This window comes from Diplotaxodon limnothrissa, linkage group LG17, assembly GCF_057381915.1.
Source record: "Diplotaxodon limnothrissa isolate DT_005_m linkage group LG17, D_limnothrissa_male_GT1.1, whole genome shotgun sequence".
Taxonomy (NCBI): domain Eukaryota; kingdom Metazoa; phylum Chordata; class Actinopteri; order Cichliformes; family Cichlidae; genus Diplotaxodon; species Diplotaxodon limnothrissa.
This window is the reverse complement of record NC_140612.1, coordinates 17,382,786-17,403,278: the sequence shown is the minus strand read 5'-3', so window position 1 is coordinate 17,403,278 and position 20,493 is coordinate 17,382,786. Positions and strand designations below refer to the sequence as shown.

The following is a 20,493-nucleotide window of genomic DNA, read 5'->3' as shown; positions in this document are numbered from 1 at the left end:
CTGGTACTGCTGATGTCAGCGTCAGTGGGAGGAGCTTCTACCAGAAATTGTAGCTGGAGCTGGCTTTGCGTGTGCACGCGTCACTGGATGGAACAGGCATAAAATCAAAGAGAGCGCAGTCCCGCTGATGGTGCTGGAGGTGAGTAGAGTGCGCAGCTGTTTTTGTGTGTTGCTGCAGCAGCCACATCACGGCGTGGGGCCGTTTGAAACAGCAGGTTTTTGTGCGTGACGCTGCTGACTGACACAAAAGCCTCTGAATATCCCACCATTCAGAAACGATAGCATGACATCAAGTCCGAGGTCTGAGTGGAGCATCAGGGCCCTGTTTCAGGAAGCCGGTATAGTGCAAACTCTGAGTAAGTATACCCTGAGTTAACGAAAACTCTGGGTTTTCGGTTTCACAAAGCGAGTTTAGATTAATTCTGAGTGAGTTACTATGACGACACACTCCGTGAAGCTAACCTGCCCCCTAGCAGGTTTACTTCAACTAACCCTGACCTTCTCCGCCTCTTTGTCGGAAACCTGACTGTAGGAAGTGTCAGACATGGCGTGTCCCTTCCTTGAAGAGCCAGTAGATGTTGAAGCCCAAATTCTCCGCAGAGCTCTCCGCCGGGAGAGAGTGATTAGAGCGCGTTTGGACATTTTATCATTTCCTGATGATTTCCTGTGTGAACGTTACCGTTTTTCAGCACAATCTATAATTTATTTGAATAACATCCTCAGGACTAATATTGCTCATGTGACACATCGCGGACATCCTCTCAGTTCTGTACATATTATTTGTATTGCACTTCGGTTTTTTGCAAACGGGAGCTTTCTGTATAATATTGGTGACGCTGAGCACGTTTCCAAGGCTACCGTCTGTCGGGCAGTCAGGAATGTTACAGTTGCACTGAAACGTCTCCTGTACTCGTTTGTGGTGTTCCCCGGTCATAGACCCACAAGATTTATCAAAGAGGGATTCCACAAAATTGCAGGTAGCAGGATGAACAAAACTTAATTCATGATGTGGTGATACTTGAACTACTACTTAAATGTTACATTTATTCCCACGGTTCCCAGGTGTGATTGGCTGTATAGATGGCACTCACATTCCAATCATTGCTCCTTCAGTAAATGAAGGAGACTATGTGAACAGGAAGTCTTTCCACAGCATTAATGTACAGGTACATAGTTCCCTGTAGCATTTCAAACTAACAAATTATTTCATTATAGTAATGGATGCTAATTTGTGTTCTCTGCACTGTGAAGATCATATGTGATGCTGCCAACATTATCACAAATGTGGAAGCCAACTGCTCAGCCTCTGTGAGTGGTGGTGGTGGAGGACCCCCACCTGTTTTTCGGGCCTCCACTTTTTTTCTAGTGGCTATAACGGGTCGCATATGAGCATACAGAGTAAGCAAATATGTACTTGTAATGTGCTCAGATAATTTCAATAAGTGCTTACAGAAAGAAAATTAATGTAGCCTCTAACTGCAATTGATTTACATCGGACAAACAGACCAAGCACTATGGCTCATAATACAATTACACCTTACCTGTTTGGACTATATTTTTATATTTCATTTTTACTTGCTGCCAGGAATGTTTGGGGCCTGTTGGGTTGCACCTGCGCTCACATCACATCACAAAATAAAATGTATGAAATAAAAAATAAAATAAAATATAATAAAATAAAATAACGTGTTAAATGGGTGGGAAATCCCTAGATCAATGTTTAAATTAACACTCACACTCTGTCGGCTATGTTTTGCCATGCATGCTCTCTTTCTTTTGCAGCTGAGGCTGTGTTACTTTTTTTCCGCAAAATTTGCATGTTATCTGCATATACTGCCATCAGAATTTCGGCCTCAAGCGCTGTAAGATACATTGACCGCGCCTTCTTTCCCTCCGTCTCCATGGTGACTCGCTTAATCTGCGCTCCACTAATCAGGGCTTTATGTATCCTCGTGCGCGCGCTTAATTTGGGGTTAAAGCAACTCCGCGTTGACTGAACTTATTGTTATCAGCCTTTCTGAAACCGAATATTCCGAGTTGGACAGTTCGGGGTTACTCAACCCCGTGTATCATTTTTAACTCTGAGTTTTCTAAACCGGCTTCCTGAAATAGGGCCCAGGTGTTGTCACCGGTAACACAGTAAAATGGACCGTGACAGTCATTTTATGAAGAGTTTCAATTTATGGTTCATGGCGCTTGCACACAAATTAGACAAAGCTAAACGTTCACGACAACCACGAGCTCAGACTGAAGTAACGACGTCTCTCGTGGTGGTCCTTTGACGGAGCGAGCAGTGTAAACACGTCTGCACAGACACGCCGTACACTGCTGCACAGACAACTGGATGATGACATGGTGAAATAAATCCTGCATGTAAGCTTTATGAACTCTTTCAGTGAAACACTGAGTGACGCGTTTACTGGCGCTCATAAATTAAGTGATGATCCAGTGATGAAGGACCAGAGCTGTGCTCGAACCAGGACTCACCTGCTCCGGAGAGAGAGGCAGACACTTGGGTTTGCAGTTTGTTTATTAATGTGACTGACATGTATTTTACTTTATTTCCGGTTGTGTTATATGGTGCTCGCCTGTATTTATTATTGTGGCAGTGACAAACTGATGAGGCTCCGCGATTAAACGTCACTGAGAGCGGAAGCCCGGCTGTCACATGCTTGTCGGTCCGCCTCCCCCGTCCTCAGTCGGAGTCTGGACGCCGAGCAGAGAGCATGTCTGGGTGCGACCGAGTGATCTTTGAGGCCACTAGGCTGCTGTGCGCCGCCGGAGGAGCTCTGCGGCTCCCGCAGCTATACGAGGAGCTGCGGCGACTCTGTCGTGTCTCCGAGGAGCTCCTCTGCAAGCTGGTCTATGGGCATCCCCGCTTCCTGCTGGTCCGTGGGCCGGAGACGGATGGCTGGCTACGCCCCGAGGACTGCACGGTGCTGGCGCAGACGTCACTGCGCGTGTGCGTGAGCCACCGGCTCGGGGAGCCGTGCGCAGACTGTGACCAACTGCACCTTTGCAGATTCTACATCTACGGAACCTGCAAGTTCGGCAAGGGCAGGTGTGTGTGTGTGTGTGTGCGTGCGTGCGTGCGTGCGTGTGTGTGTCTCTCTCTCTTTCTCTCTCTCACACACACACACACACACACACACACACACACACACACACACAGAGAGGCTGAACGAAAGTTAAGGAAATGAAACAGAAACAAAAGTTTCCGCCGCAACAGAGACATCCTTATCTTTATCATCCACACATCATCCTTATTACCATCTTCATCATTATTCTTATTGTTGTTGTTGTTGTTGTTATTGTCGGTGGTGGGTGTTGTCTCTAAAGCTGACAGGAAACAAGCTGACACCTGCTGCCAGACGTCACTGTGACGTCAGCAACCAGCTGATTGTCAGATGAGTTTTGTTTTCCTGAGAAATGAGACCACAGGAACAGGGGCGGATCTAGAGAAATTTTCTTAGGGTGGCAAAGAAATCAAATGGGGTGGCAAAATCAAAGCCTTTTTTTTTTTTTTTTTTTTCTCAAACACATATGCAGGTGGTTACGTATGGTTAAAATCAAATGCAGTAAGTATACACGTTTTTCATATAAATATAGTCTATAACTTAATTATTGTCTGTAGCCCACATAATTACACACTTTAGTTACATAAAACATGTGAGTTTTGATGTTATGTGCTGTATAGCCTGTATAATAAATAAATATGTAGCCCAATAAGTATAAAATCCAGAAAGCTACACAACATGGGGCGGTTCATTTACAAACACAAGTCTAACTTAAGTTTCACACTGTTTTTTGTTAGAAAACAATCACATTGTTAGATGCTTAAATTACACAATGTCAGAAATCTGCACTGTCATGAAAATTTAAACCTAATTTTTCATGATTTGTTGGATTCACCCACTGAGGTCTGAAATACAAACGGCCATTTTTGACTCCTTTTGAGTTTACATTTGTATTTCACCCTCAGATTGTTTCATTTTATTTTTTTCCCCTTGCCTTGTTTGGTATCATTCTTTTCAGCTCAACTGAATTTAGTTGTTTGTTTTTTTTCCACTGACATACTGCATTAGTATTACTGATCTGAAATCACACAAAGAACTTAAAATCCTAGTAGTATTTCTTTACTGTAAAAAAAACACAGACATGTTGAGTACATTTTTATAACTTGAAATGCAAATATAAAATGTACATTTTGTAAACATAAACAACAATTTATCTATAAAAATTATATTAAACTATATTATAAAAATGCAGCCAATACACCTGCCGTTTTGTTTTTTCATTTTTGTACAACCATTTTAAAATATTACTAAAACTAAAATGAGAGAACAATCAGGTATTGCAATAAGATGTGTGCCAGTAAAAAAAAAAAAAATACACTCCACACTAAATGTCACAAATCTCCCACATCTTAAAACTCTCTCGCTCGCTCTCTCTCGCTCTGTCTCGCTGCCGTTACGTCACTCCCAAAACTCTCCCCTCTTCCTAAACAGCTGTTACGAGTTCAAAATTGGGGATGGAGACAAGAGGAAAAACCACAATAACAACACTGGTCCGGCCGGGTTAAGTCAAACGATGATTTTAATAGTCACACGCGTGGGAGATGGACACTGTATGCAGACAGCCTCAGATCTCAAAATGGTGGAGCATTGATCAAACTCTTATAGCCTCTGGTGTCCCCACCTTATCATAAAAGCCTAAACATTCACATGCTTTCTCTCACACGGCGCCTAAGCTACGACCTTGGCTCCCTGTTTATCTGCTCCTGCTGAGATGGGGCAGAAAACTCCAGCATGTTCCGTTCTCTTCTAATCAGACAAATAAGGCGATGACTTTCTGCGAACAGTATTTCTTATAACATCATAAAACAATATCATTCATCCACAATAAATCAGCAGTCTAATGTAATGCAAATCAATTTAACGAATGCAATAGTTATCAGTTTCTTCTAATTCAGGAGAATAATGCAAACTAAGACTACATAATAATTCACAGCCTTTAATTAGGGGTATAACATGGCATAAAATAATATTATAATTTAACACAACCAAATCCCACGTGCTGACTTTTTTTTTTTTTTTTTTTTTTTTTTTTTTAAATTGGTCGACATGGTACGTTTTTCCACCGATAGGAAACATGTGGCTTTATTTCTTTCTTTACGGTTTTCGTGCTGTCCTTAGAAAACGCTTAAAACACACACAAAAACGTGACGACAGTATTTAGAAAAAAGCGTGGCTTATATATATTATCATAATTCTGGATTTACTGGCCTGTAATTAAAATGTAAAAACTTTGAAGTCCGAACTTTCAATGAGGGCTGAAATAGAGACTGAGCGTGGCTGCAGCTTGTTGCTATGTCAGCTTACATCAGTCATGTGCAGTGGGGCGGACCTGTTTGGTGCCCTGGGCGGACACTCCCCCCCCCCCCCCCCCCCCCCCCCCCCCCCACACACACACACACACACAGACAAAACATATTAAGTATTGAAAAAAACAACTCTCAAATGACATCCTGTACTTGTGTACAACTTAGCTCAGAGAATAACTTCACAGCCTCGCCTCTGTCAGTGCGCCCCAGGGTGGCTGTGGCTACAATGTAGCTTGTCATCACCAGTGTGTGAATGTGTGTGTGAATGGGTGGATGACTGGATGTGTAAAGCGCTTTGGGGTCCTTAGGGACTAGTAAAGCGCTGTACAAACACAGGCCATTTACCATTTATTGTACATTAACATAAAACTGTTGTACACACACACACACACACACACACACACACACACACACATATGAAGAGAGAGAGAGTATGCATAGTATGCAAACAGCTACCAAACAGCCATCATAATTCGTCATACAATGAGAACAGGACGAATCAACAATTAACAATGACTAGTTAATATTAAAATCTGTAACATAATGTATTGTTTGGAGTTTAGTCTGTTACTGTTACTATTTTTACCATTTCTTCTTGGAGCAACTGTAACGCACATAATTTCCTTAGGGATTAATAAAGTATTCTGATTCTGATTGTTTCAGGATGACCTGCCATTATCCAATGACACGTCTGCTTACCTGCATCTTTTGCTCGTTTCTCCTCCTCTTCTTTTCTCTTTTTCTAAACTGAGCACCTGATGGCTTTGAACTTTTCTTGTCCATCTTACGTTGGTTTTAATTTTGCACTCCAGTATGAGCACCCATCCCTCAACCAAAGGATCACTACAATATAATCTAACACACCTACACCTTAGTTCACAGATTCACTTTGTCTAGGGTGCATTTCTGAGATTTTACACAACCCAGGATTCAAATCATGAATACATAATGGGCTTGGATTTACATCATTGTGAATGAAATGTGCTCTATTTGGAAGCAGCAAGGCTCTCCTCCCCTTTCGACGGGTTGTGTGTGAGACTTTAAATCATCAAACTGTAAATATTAAATTGTTATTGATCCCTTTACCCCTGGTCCTAAAGTGTATATTTATTTTCTTACTCTTCTTATATCGTCTCTCTATATACTGGCCTGTATGTAGCGGAGATGACAATAAAGTTTACTTTGACTTCAGCAGCGAGCAGGCGCACCGAGGGCTCTCGCGCTCACTTTTCATGTATAGAATTTCGAAAAAACATCGGTGCAAATTATAAGTCTGTATCATAATGTCTGGTGTTTTCGTGTTTGTTGGTTTGCTTTTGTGATATCCTAAGACTAAGGAACCACGGAGACCATGTTTAGCTCACAGTTACTTCTTTATTAAGAGAACCGGGACATGCGCCCCACAGAGTGAAAGCTCTCCAACAACTGTTGCCCCCTGGTGGACAAATCCCTGCCACAACATAACATTCCTCCCCCCTTAAACTGGAACTACTCTGTAGTTTTAATCACTACAGAAAATACCCATAAACAAAAACTTCACCTTTATTAAAATGCAACAACCCCGTCCCCAGCCTTTATTTAAATTTCTTTAAAACCTTTAGTCCAACAGTCTTAGGTTAACCTATAACAGTTCACCGTAATCACGGCACAAAGTCTCTCAGGTGCTCCGGCGGTCTCTTGGTTCTTTGCGATCGCCGTAACCCAGTGGCAGGTGATTCCAGTGAATCACTACTCTCCATATGTGGCTTCACCACTGGTGTAACTTGCACCTCCATGTGTCTCTCATCCTCGTCTCCTGTCTCAGCGCTGATGTTTGGGGCTGCCTTTGGGGGCTCGCCTGGGTGGCCTTCAGGCATTCCTGCTGCCAGGCACGGCTCCAGGCGGGCAAACAGCTGATCGACGTGACGCCTCACCACTGTCCCATTGCCCAGCATCACCAAGTAGGAAACAGGCCCCGTCATCTCCTGTATAAGTCCTGGTATCCATTTGGGTCCTCTGCCATAGTTTCTGGTATATACTGTGTCTCCAATAACAAACATGCGCTCCTTGGCATGTCTATCATGATACAGTCTTTGGCTATCTTGTTTTGCTGTCACTTTCTGTTTCAAGTCAGGGTGTATGAGATCAAGAGTACACCTCAACTTCCGGCCCATCATCAACTCAGCGGGAGACTTCCCTGTTGTGGACTGTGGTGTGATTCTGTAACTAAACAGAGCCCTGTTTAACTTGGTTGCCAGTGTGTCTCCAGTACTCTTTTTCATGAGTTCTTTGAACGTTTGCACTGCTCTTTCTGCTAACCCATTGGATGCTGGGTGATATGGAGCAGAGGTGACGTGAGTGATTCCGTTCTTTGCCATGAACTCTTTAGTTTGTGCCCTTACAAAATACTGGGCATTATCTGAGACCACCATCTCAGGAAGGCCGTGCGTGCTGAAACAGTTTCTCAGGCAGTCTATGGTTGCAGCTGCTGTAGCGGATGGAACTGGATACACATCTAACCATTTGGAGTGGGCGTCCACTATTACTAAGAACATTTTACCCAAAAACGGGCCTGCATAATCGATATGTATCCTTCTCCAGGGCTTTTCTGGCCACTCCCAGGGGTGTAGCGGTGCCTCTTGCGGCCTGTGTCTATGTTCTTGACATGTACTGCAGGACCTCACCTTGTCTTCAATGTCATTCTCCATATGCGGCCACCACATGTAGCTTCTGGCCAGGCCCTTCATGCGGCTCATTCCTGGGTGTGACTGATGTAGCTGTTCCAAAAGGGGGCGTCGACGTCGTTCTGGTATCACCACCCTCGCCCCCCACAGCACACACCCATCCTGCACACTCAGCTCCTGTTGTCTCTGTCTGTAGGGCTGAAAATTAGGATGCTGCGTAGTGGGCCATCCTCTCAAAGCATACTCACGCACTCTGGAGAGTATGGGATCTTTGGTTGTCCATCTTTGCAGCTGCTCAGATGTCATCACGCCCTCCTGGTCCTGATCTACCATCAACACTTGGTCCTCAGCTGCCACCTCTTTAGGGAGGTTCTCTGGAAGAGGGAGACGACTCAGACCATCAGCATTACTGTTATTTTTGCCTTCTCTGTATTTAATGACATACTCATAGGCTCTTAATAACACCGCCCATCGCATGATCCTCTGTGATGCCATCTGAGGGACGGCCTTCAACTCATGGAACAAACTTATCAATGGCTTATGATCCGTGATAATCATGAACTTCCTGCCGTACAGGTACGTATGAAAATACTGTACACCAAATATTACAGCCAATCCTTCTTCATCCAGCTGTGAGTAGTTTTTTTTCTGCTGTATTCAGGGTACGCGATGCAAACCCAATGGGTTTTTCCTGACCATCTGGCATGCGGTGAGCTAGTACTGCTCCCACTCCATAGGGGGACGCATCGCAAGAAAGAATTAAATCCTTTTGCTCATCATAGTGTACCAATACACTGCTTGACTGCAACAGTTCCTTTGATTTGCAGAAAACCTTCTCCTGTGTTGGTCCCCAACACCATGGTTCCCCCTTTCTCAGAAGCTTGTGCAGTGGGGCCAACAGTGTGGACAAGTTTGGCAAGAACTTATTATAGAAGTTCAACAACCCCAAATAAGCTTTGAGCTCTGTCACTGATTTTGGGGGTGGCGCCTCCTGCACTGCTTTCACTTTTGCTGGCACTGGATGTAAACCGGTCTTATCTACCCGATGTCCTAAAAATGTCACTTCCTTCTCCATGAATTGACATTTGCTCCTTTTTAAGCGCAGGCCCGCCTCCTCCAACTGCTGCAGCACTCCATCCAGTGTTTGAAGATGTTCTTTGTCATTCTTTCCCGTCAGGATGATGTCATCCAGATACACTGCGACATTGGTCAGACCTTGCAACTAGAGCAGGGCGATATGGCCAAAAATATTTATCACGATATATATTTGAAAATTTGCGATAACGATATAACCGACGATATAATTGATGCAAGACAAAATACAACTCCACAACATTACTAGCGCAAAAAGACAACCTTCCATTTATATTCACTTAAACAAGAAGCTGGTTTTTATGTACATTAAAGCTTTATAAAAATGTAACAGTACAAATGCAAATTGCTTGCTGAAAGTTTAACCAAAAGGCATTTCCACTAGAAATGGGCTGACATGTCCTGAGCATAACCATGTATAATATCCACTGAAGTTAAAAAGAGGTGCTTTGCAACATTAAACTGCAGTGTGCAGTACGCATTTTTTGGACCATAAGGTGCACGGGATTATAAGGCACATTAAGCGAAACAAAGCAGTCAGATAAATCAAACTTTATTAAACTCATTCTTCTTCCTTCCTCCATTTCTGTACCATTGATTCCTTAATGTTGAATTCTCTGGCAGCTGCTCTATTCCCATGTTGTTGCAGTATATTAATGACTAACCTCGTATTGTGGATGGATTATCTCAGTTGTTCTCCTGACTGAAGTTTGGTCCGTTTACAGCATCCTGCCATGCGATTGCATTTGTCTCTAACCATGAAGAACCTTCACGTTAACTTTTATAAGTGGAAAAGTGTTAGTGTTCGTCTTCCAGCTTCACTGTTTATGTTATGCTAACATAGCTGTGTCGCTAGCGATCACGTAGCACATCATTATATACCAGCTAGCCCAACTTCAGTAACCCTACAAACGTCACTGCTGTTTAGTTTCCTGTCTTCATTTATGTTGGAAGTGATAGCAGAGGTGTACGTTTGATTTTTTTCAGAAATCTCTCAGTCAGAACATGCAATATCATGCTTAGGTAACTAGCGAAACTAGCGAGCTAACTTCCGCTAGCTTCCTGCTAACTTCTAACTCCGTTAAATGTAATAACTTTTGTTTTCATGGATGCCTGGAAGTTAAACTTTATAGTTACACCTCGTAAAGCAGCAATGCTGATCGTTTTATTAAAGATGAAAGAATTTAGACAGTTTTTAACTCTAAGTGATGCTGCAGTGTTGTTTGACCTGAAGCATACGGAGTTTAGGACCCAGATTACTCCCAGATTTAAGAGCATCTTAGTCCGACAAATACGACAATAACAACGGCCGCTTGCATGTTCTGCAAAAAAATGTGCTTTGTTGTGTATCTGACGGACAAACACCAAACCAGTTCCACATCACGGAAGTTGCACCATTTTTACAAACCAATTCTGGATCATCTGTTTCACTCAACAATCGGCCATGTGCGTATGTAAACAAAGGCACTGCGCATGCGCGTTTTACTCCCATTCTATCGCGATATTTCATTTTCCTATCGTTGCCTAACATTATACCGGTATTACCGTGAACGGTATAATATGGCCCAGCCCTACTTGCAACACACTCTCCATGGTGCGCTTAAAAATGGCAGGACTTGAACTCACACCAAATGGCAACCTGGTGTATGTAAACAAACCCCTGTGTGTGTTCACTGTGACATACTTTCTAGATTCCTCATCAAGTACAACCTGTTGTATGCGTGACTCATATCTAACTTGGTGTATTTTTCTCCTCCCGCCAGCCCCGCTATCATGTCCTCCATTCGTGGAATGGGGTATTGTTCTACAGGCGACACCTTGTTAACAGTCAGTTTGTAGTCACCACAAATTCTGGCGCTGGAGTCTGGCTTTAGTGTGGGTACAATGGGTGCGGCCCACTCTGAGAATTTCACTGGTTGGATGATCTTCTCCTCCAACAGTCTCTCCAGTTCCTGCTCCACTTTCTTTTTCATAGCAAACGGAACTGATCGGGGCTTATAGAAGCACGGTTTGGCATCACTGGCTACATGTATCTTTGCTGCAAACCCCTTCAGCGTTCCCAACTCATCCTTAAACACTGTTTCATGTCTGGCCAGTATCCGCTGTAAGGCATCATCTCTGCCTTCTATCTTATGTACAGGTTGCCAGTCTAATTGGAGGGCCTTAATCCATCCCCGACCCATCAAACTAGTTCCAGCCCCTTCAACCACCACCACATCCAGTGTTTTCTTACTGTCTCTGAATTCCACCTGCACTTGGGCTGCTCCCCACACGGGTACCTTGTGGCCTCCATACGTTCTCAGTTTGATTCCACACTTGCTTACTTTGGGCGCATTACTGCCTTCAAAAAGTTTTTTTTAATGACTCCTTCGACATGATAGTGTAACCACAGCCTGTGTCTACTTCAAATGTCACATTCTGTCCATTTACTTTTAGCTTCTGTCTGATGGGTTCTTCCCTTGGGATGCTAATCTCCTCATGCACATTATACATAGTCACACTTGCCTTTATGTGGTGCATTTCAGCTCCTTCTTCCTCACTCTCCACATTCTCCTCTTCCAAGAAATGGGCTTGTTTACCTTGTCTGCCACGCCCTCCTTTTTGTTCCATTTTCATTCGGCAGACCCTTTTTATGTGTTCCACCTTTCCACAGTTGTGGCATTTTTCTGAAACAAACCTGCAGTCCTTGGCCACATGATTTAGCCCTCCACATCTGTAGCACTTCCTGACAACCTGTTGTGACGTCGAGCCGCCGTCCTCCATCTTGTTCACCGCTCCTAATCCTTTAGTGAATCGCGACTGTTCCGTCATGCTCTTCAAATCCACAATGTCTCTGTTAGCAGCCTCCATTGCTTGAGCAAACTTCAGCGCCTTTTCAAATGTTAGCAAATCCTCTGCTAACAATCTGTGCTGTATTCTGTCGTCGCTTATTCCACATATTAAACGATCCCGCAGCATCACCGTCAGGGAGTCTCCAAAGTTAGTCCTGTGCGAGCTTCCTTAGCTCCGCTACATAATCGCCCACACTTTCCTCCGGCCTTCTATTCCGTGTGTTAAACTTCCACCGCTGCACAGTTTCACTCGGCTTAGGGTGAAAATGATTGTTCAATAATCCCACCAACTCAGCATAAGAACGATCCCCTGGCTTGACCGGACTGAGTAGGTTCCTAATCAGGGCATAGGTCTGTGCCTTCCATTTCCACAGTGTAACATCCAACCACCTGTGTAAAAAGCGAAATTCCCATGGTGTTGTTCAAAATGTGCTCTGGCACAAGCATAACCATCGCTTGCTACTGAAAACAAGAAAAAAGCCGGTCCCGCTATGGGCTGAACCATTTGTTAATGGTGGAGGGGAGAACACTATGCAATATATTCAGTTTTAGCATTTATATTCACTGTAACTACGCTCAAACTGTTAATGCTATCTTATTTTAATAAACAACACTGTCATATGCAAAACTGGGGTGGCACTTGGGGTGGCAAGGGATTCTTTTAGGGTAGCACTTGCCACTAGGAAGTTTCACTTCCTACGTGTTTGCATCACCATGCTAACTGATTCTGCAGACGATCATCACAAACCAGCTTCAGTCCTGAAAACACTCACCTGCTACAGCATGCACCACTGATCCATTATCTATCTGTCTGACTGATTGATTGACTGATGGACTGATTGGTTGATTGACTGGTATTGACAGCGGGGTGAGAGGAGCTGATGGTAAATGTACCTCCTCACAGGAAACCATGTCGATCATCCCACGACCTGCGGTCTGATCATAACTCCAGGCTGCTGAAAGAGTGCTCGCTGCAGCAGCTAAACGAGGACGAGCTCTTCCTGCTGCTGCTGCTCAACGACCCGGCGCTGCTGCCCGAGGTAACGCCCACACCTCACTCACCTGACGTCACAGGCTGTTCCTCAGGAGACGTGCTCAGTGTTAGCAGATGAAACGACTCTGCCCTTTACACAAGAAACGCAACTGTGCACAGATTCGTGGGACGCTCCTGAAGAAAAAAAAAGTGAATAAGAAAGTGATGAAACGCAGCATGTATGAGATCACCATGGCAACAGACTCACCATTTGTTTGCCTCACATGAGGACACAGAGCTTCTTTAGTCACGTAACATCCACAGAAGAAGAAACTGAAACTGAAAGTAAAACAAAAAAAAAAAAATCAAAAATGAAAAATGAAAAATAAAAAATCGAAAGTTGGACATGACCGAGGATCCTCAGGTAACCAGAAACTAATGCAGGGGGGTCATTTTACACAGCGGGCCACATAAAGCGAACTTTGACCTTTTAAGTGGGTTGGACCACTTAAAAGGCTGAAGACCCGACTCCCGCGTACTGACCCGCCTTTCCCTGTTAATGCCCTACCTGGCCCCCTGGCAAAACTTTGCTAGACCCGCCCCTGAACAGTTACCAGCTGTCAGCTATGTAGAACAAGATCCTGGTGTTATTTGCCTCTCAGAAACAGTTCATAACTTCCCTTCAAATCATTCCTGTCACCTAAAAGGTAAACCTGTTTCTCCACCACCTGTTCAACTCTGATGATTCAGTAAGGACATCTCCTGGTTTCATCTTCACCACATATCCAAACCAGCAGCTGTTACAGCTGTGGCTCCAACAAACATCAGCTGATACTAGAAATTAATATTAAATAAATTCTAACAACAGCTGATCAAGCTTAAACGTGCTGCTGTTGTTTAGCGCAACATCTGGTGGTTTCCTCTTTCTGGTGCAAAGTGGGCCAAACAGGTGGGCCAAAGAGAGATGAGACTTGAGACAGAAAAGCCAATCAGCTGATCATTGATCAGTTTCATGGTTGAAGTAGCAACATGAGAGGGAAGGGGAGAGAATGAGAGAAGAAGAGGCAGCTGACAGCGTAAAGACACAGTATAACTCCAGCGTTGTCTCTTTTTTCATTCTAGCTGAAGTACGGGACAAATCGCTTTCCTTTTCACCGCAATACGGATGTATTGTAATTGGTCCAGCCCAGAGTAGATCATGACTAATTGGCCAATCCACCACCTTCCATTGTTTATACCGTTACAAAACAAACAAACAACCCAAAACAAACATCGGCCCATTAAAAGCGAGAAATCACCATCCACCCATCGGGCAAATGGAATGCCCGATGGCCAGTCCAGCTGTGACTGGCATATGAATGTATCTCACGGGCTGTAAGTTTGACAACCCTTACTCTAATCATTTATGTATCCTATTTAGCCGAGTCTGCATTTACTTCATCACTTCAACATTTGTGACGTTTGTGACAAACACTGCTTTTAAGGGACTTTCAGTAAAAATGTGATTGACAGCTGGATCCTTAAAAAAATCACACACACTCTCTCTAACCCAATCATGAAGGCTCTGTATGTTTTCTCTCTCTCTCGCTCTCGCTTGCTCGCTCGCTCAGGTGTGTGTGCACTATAACAAAGGCTCGGGGCCTCACGGCTGCTGTAGTTTCCAGGGCGACTGCACCAAAGTGCACCTGTGCCAGCACTTCGTGCAGGGTGACTGCATCTTTGGAAAAAAGTGCAAACGGTTGCATGCCGTTGACGAGCACGGGCGCCACATGCTGGAGGAGAGAGGACTGAGCTGTGACATCATCCACAACCTGCCTTCCATCTACAGCAACATCCACCAGCTCAGAGCGGCCTCCACCTCCACCACCTCCATGGGTGAGACTGAAGCCTGAAACAGAACCTGCTGATCCTGAGAACCTTGACCGTCTAATCACTGTGAGGATAGAGGAGGAAACCTGCAGATCAGGAAAAGTCAGATCAGTATTAGAAATCTGCTCCATAAAGAGGAGAAAATAATTCCATAAATATGGAAGAAAAAAAGCCTTTTATACAAGCGACTACTGCCTCACAGACACAACAATGTCTCCTCACTGAAGTCATAATTGCCAAAAATATAAATAATGTTACGAAGCTGGTGTTTCAGTGTGATAATCTGATAATGCTACACAAATATGAGGAGGTTATCCATAAACATGACACAAGATTCAGATTTCATACATGGCGTTCAGTGTCTATGTGTGTGTTATTACCTGATTACATGTTACTGACGTGAACACAAGGAGGCGCTCTGTACCGTGACTTCGGCTCTTTATGTTTCAGACATTGTTCCTGAGCCGTCTCACTCTCTGGAGATCTGCCTGCACTTCTTCAGGAACAGATGCAAGTTTCAGGGTGAGTTCTCCTACTTTCTTCATGCGAGGATCTGATTGGCTGAGAGGAAACTGCACACAGGAAGTCTCTTTCAGCCTCCCGCTGTGCACTTAGTCGTGTGCATCCAGTAGGTGGCAGCACAGGGTAGAAGTACAGACTCCAACATGAAGCTGACTCACTCTTTATAAATAAAGATTTATTTGTTTTCTCACTAAAACCTAAAATATTTTTCGTGCCTTGCTGGCATCTGATTGGTTTCTCTGGAAACATACAGTTTAAAATATCAAATTTTCTTTTATTTAATCTTCTTCAGTGCAAATATTTAATGTATATACATGACATCATGTTCAAAAGAGTTGAAGTTTATAAATTATAATTTATTCAAATTTGTCTTCCTAGATAACGTTTTCTGTCAAATCTGCCAGTGGGGGAAAAATGTATTATTTTGTGCTCATTGTTTTGATTTCCTTTATTTTTCATCTGTACAGTCCTGTTTGATTGTTATTTATTTTTAATTATTAATATTTTATTATTAATATCATTTTTGTTATTTTGTGATTGTATGATTGTGTGATTTTTATGATTTCCTGCTGGTTGCGCTGAGTTTTCTGTGGGCGTGTTCGTGCTCATTGGCCTCGCCTCAGTCTTTCGGTCTCTCTGCAGACTCGTGCCTGCAGGTGCACTTCCACCTGCCGTATAAGTGGGAGGTTCTAGATGGCAGCACCTGGACGGAGCTGCAGAACATGGAGGACATTGAGCGAGACTTCTGTGACCCGTCCAGGACTGAGAGGTCAGAGGTCACAATGAGTGCAAGTTGTTGATGTTTTTCATGCATCAGCCACTCACAGCTGCCATGTTTTTCAGCGCTGGTGTTCAGACCATCGACTTCATCACGATGACTCGAGGGATGCAGCCTGTTCGCCGTCTCTCCACAGTTTCCTCCGTGAAGAAGCCGTTATACTACACACTGACCACCAAATGGCTGTGGTACTACAAGGGGGACCATGGGAACTGGGTGGAATATGGAGAGTTGGTGAGTTGGAGCACCTTTAGGATCACTGTGTGGGAGCGAGCTGTAGAGGAATACAGAAAATGTTTATTTAGCTCCAGGTCTGATGTCTGTCTCGTACGTCCTTCAGGATGAGAAGCTGCGCTCCACATCGGAGACATCCTGCACTCTGGAGAAGAAGTACCTGTCTGACAGAAGAGCTAAAGTCAGAGTGGTGAAAGGCTACAGAGAGTACATCATCAGCTTCAAAGGTACTACTTCCTGTCACCTGCATCCCAGGTGTAACTGTGAGTTAATGAAGTGGTCAGGTTAGGCCCAGAACAAGTCCAGCATCCCTCCATGTGGGGACTCACAGTTCCACAGTGAGTGCCACAGTCAGGGCAGGAAAGTCAGAGGTGACGATTCCAACAGAAACTTCCAGAATCCCAGAATGAATTTTGGGAATGTCCCAGACACAATGGCATGCCCTGATTCAGCACATAGACACATCCCAGCCTTTAGGCTTCAGGTCCCAGTGTGTTCCTCTGTTACCGCTTCCTGATGGTGTCTAAGCATGTTCTCTCTCTCTCTGCAGACATGTACCAGAGGAACCACAAGCACAACACCAAGAGGAAAGTCCGCCGTCGCCCTCGCTTCGTCTCCCGGGAGGAGGTGGAGAGGCCGGTGTTAGGAAGTCAAATGTGACCCGATTATGTTGACTGGACCAGGCTGGGTGCCTTATCACAGTAGCAGGTGCTGCTGCTCAAGATTTCATCACTTCCTGGACGTCTGTAAATGATTACTGATGCATTCACTGAGCATGTTAACCACTTCTATTATTTTCTGCTTCTCTGTGTGTATGTGCCTGTGTGGGGGAAATTTATTCTACCTGTATTTCTATTTTTGTATGGGCTTTAGGCAATATAAAGCACCTTGAGGTCACTGTTGTTAATTTGGTGCTGTAAATAAAATGGAGTGATTCTTATTGGAGCCTTTTATTAATGTCTTTAGTTTGAGCTCTGTGGCTCTCTCAGCTGCAGGACGATCTGGTGTCAGAGACTCTGAGTCTACCTTTCTTTTTATTTGGTGTCCTCATCCATAATTTCCTTAAACCAACAGTTTGAAAATTGAGTCATGTGATCACAGAATCCTGGTGACCCCTCACAGACCCAAAGAAACGGCCGCGATCGTTAACTGAACTAAATATGAAACATTACTGCAGTTACTGCAGACTCAAACTTCAGCACAGACTGGAACGCCCGTGACGTCGGTCCGTTCAGAGCAGGCTTCCTCTATTATGGCTGCACTGTTGTCGAGTATCAGCTGTTCTCTGTAGGAGTGCTCAGTTCATCTTTAAGGTGAAAATACGGAGGGTGACCTTCAACAGAAACAGCAGCATTCAAATAAACTGGTTGGTATCTTAATCTTTTCCAGTCTAACTGACCAATCAGAGCACTTTATTACTCACATTCACACACCTGAATTAAGTCAGCTGTTACCAAACACACACGCAGAGCCCAACTGACCACGGGATTCAAACCCACAACCTTCCTGCTAACCAGTGTACCGCTGTGCCCGTGGCCCAGGTCTGCATGAAGCATAAAACATGAGCAGAGTCTGTGCGTTTGTGTGTGTGTGTGTGCGAGAGAGAGAGAGAGAGTGTGTGTGCGTGCGTGCGAGAGAGAGAGAGAGAGCGAGAGAGAGAGAGTGTGTGTGCGTGCGTGCGAGAGAGAGAGAGAGTGTGTGTGCGTGCGAGAGAGAAAGAGAGAGAGAGAGTGTGTGCGTGCGTGAGAGAGAGAGAGAGAGAGAGAGAGAGAGTGTGTGTGTGTTTTTGTTGGCTTCATAAAATAAAAGCTGAGCAGTTCTCTGCTGTTTCATTTTCATGGTCAGATCCGGCTGTCCTGGCCCTGTGCCGGTGCCGGTTCAAATAACGGTCCGTGTGTGAGAAGAAGCGCTTTGACTTGCAGGTCGGGTCAGATGATGCTGGGAGGGGCCGGCTGGACTGGTACCGGAACCGGACGCGCTGTGAATGTGACGGGTTCGGACAGCACCGACACCACCGGGCGGTGGAGGCTGATTGCTGCTGTTTCCGAGGAGGAGAAGAGGAGGAGGTGTGATTCTGCGGGGACTCTCCGCCTCCTTCTTCTTCCCCACGCAGGGAGCGCGCTGCGCGGCTTGGAGAGGCGTGACGCGCCCGAACCGCATCTCCAGGATGGCAGGTAGGTCTCCGCCGTGGCAGAGACTCAGTGAGAATAGCCCGGCTCGGCCCGGCCCGGCCCGGCTTGCAGTCTGAATGTGATCCCGGGTCTGCGGCTCTGTGTGTCCGCGGCCGCTATAAGAAGCGAGGCTCCTTCAGCCGTGCACCGGAGGCAGCGTCGTCCTCACGGTAAACTGGGCCGTGCCGGACCGGACCGGAGCGTGCCGGGGGAAGGGGGAGGGGGGCATATCAGCCCCGGACACGAACATGCGGGGCGGATGCAGCCTCCACCTCGCGGACTCGGCGGGCGGGTGGAGGCAGTTAGCATCTGTCCGATAATGGGGTCAATCTGAGAGGAGGCCGAGCCGGGCCAGACCGGCAGAGGAGTGAGTGTTCTGGAAACGGAGCCGAGCAGAGCACAAAAACCCGGACTGACAGAGAATATACCAACCTGTCACTTTATTAGGCACAGTTGTGAAAGCCGGTCAGACAAACAGCTGGATACCTTTTAAATATTCACCGTCACGTCTTTGTGGTTTCACTTATTGATCGATGGTTGATTTATTGACTGATTGATCATTTTTGAAGGTTCTTTATGCAAATCCTTCAAACCGACATTTTCATGTTTTGCGCAAACAGAAAAATCCCCGCAGGTGGAGGCGAGCCTGAAGCCTCCTGCTTCAGCCGCACACCCTCGTAGGCTCCGGGGTCTGGGACAGTGACCCATTTGTAATCGTGCTCTGCAGAGAAAGCAGAGCTCCCTTTTTGCTCGGTACTGAGGGGCTGTGAGGAGCAGCAGGGATCACGTGACACTGCGTGTAATCTCTTTATTAATATTACCTGAGAGCTGTCCTCAGCTCAGCCTGGTTACGATGAGCTGACTCACAGGGAAGTGCTGATGTTAAAGTTGAGACGAGATCAGAAATATGTGCAGATTAAAGCCCCGCTAGCCTTCATCACAAACCTGGACAATGAAGTAATAAGTCAGTGGTCCAGATGCTCCACCCGCAGGTTGGAGCAGGTCTTCATCATCTTCACAGAGAAAGTGTTTCAGGTTCAGAGTTAGACTGTAGCCTAAGCCTAGATGTTCTGGGTTTATGTCCTCCACCCTTCCAGAATGAAGGATGTGAAGCTGCTGAAATCAGGTGATTCGGGTGTGAGGGTCCAGCAGCAGGTACATGTTTAACTGACCTTCTGATGGTGTGGCAGCCCTGATCCTGACCCCGCTCTGCATGCTGTCAGAAATGTCAGCTGTGATCTTCATTCAGACCTGAGCTGCTCTCGAAGCAACATCAGAGCATTTTTAGCGCTCCGTGTTTCAGTTTCAGAGGGGTTTTATCCAGGCTGAACAGCCCCAGTTTAAGGTACCCAATTCTTTACGAGTACAGTTTGAAATATTAGACTAACATCATTCTGTGTCTTTGTTGTCCCGTCCATCCACCCGACCTCCTCCCTGCAGCCTTCAGCAGAACACCCTAAAACCAAATGAATGAGCATGTTCCACAGTCTTTAGGTCGTGGGTTTGTTATGGGGTGGCTTTAGACGTTTTCATGCTGTCCTCCAAAATAAGACATCAGGACATCAGGACACCAAGCACCAAGCACTTCCACCACTAGAGGGCACAGTCACAGTAAAATGTTTGCTGCAGGGTCTACAGCACGTAAAAACCTTCAGATCCTTTAAGCAGAGGATTTTGGGGGATTTTACCCCTGAACCGTAAAAGTCCGATGGGGTATGTCGTCATGGCACTGGGGGGCAGCGAGGACACCCAAGTTTGTAAATGTAATAACTCAAGAATGAGGTGATGTAGGAGTTTGTTTATGACATACGTGCATCTACTTGGAGTCTTTTGAGTCTTTGCTGCAAGTCTTTGTCTGTTTTCAAAGCAGCACGTCTGCTTCACAATGAATGCTTCTGCAGCACCGCCTGTCCCTGGGTTCCTACTTTTTCACTGCTTCAGAGTCTTCTCAGCTTCATGCTGGACTGTAATGAGGCA

At 45.2% G+C, this 20,493-nt stretch overlaps 1 protein-coding gene across 1 annotated transcript; it reads left to right on the top strand.

Annotated features, from left to right (window-relative positions):
• Positions 1-2,713: 2,713 nt before the first annotated feature.
• On the top strand, positions 2,714-17,237 carry parp12b (poly (ADP-ribose) polymerase family, member 12b). Its single transcript, XM_085376396.1, has 8 exons — positions 2,714-3,061; positions 12,874-13,009; positions 14,553-14,817; positions 15,262-15,333; positions 15,976-16,102; positions 16,177-16,345; positions 16,452-16,572; positions 16,896-17,237. The coding sequence occupies exons 1-8, from the start codon at positions 2,727-2,729 to the stop codon at positions 17,003-17,005; spliced, it is 1,335 nt and encodes a 444-aa protein (XP_085232522.1). The 5' UTR covers positions 2,714-2,726; the 3' UTR covers positions 17,006-17,237.
• Positions 17,238-20,493: the final 3,256 nt, after the last annotated feature.

Excerpts from the sequence above, each read along its gene's own strand:
- parp12b (XM_085376396.1), top strand. The coding sequence starts at position 2,727 with ATGTCTGGGTGCGACCGAGTGATCTTTGAGGCCACTAGGCTGCTGTGC. Across the intron at positions 14,818-15,261 it reads CACCTCCACCACCTCCATGG|ACATTGTTCCTGAGCCGTCT; the intron begins GTGAGACTGAAG and ends TTTATGTTTCAG. Across the intron at positions 16,573-16,895 it reads GTACATCATCAGCTTCAAAG|ACATGTACCAGAGGAACCAC; the intron begins GTACTACTTCCT and ends CTCTCTCTGCAG.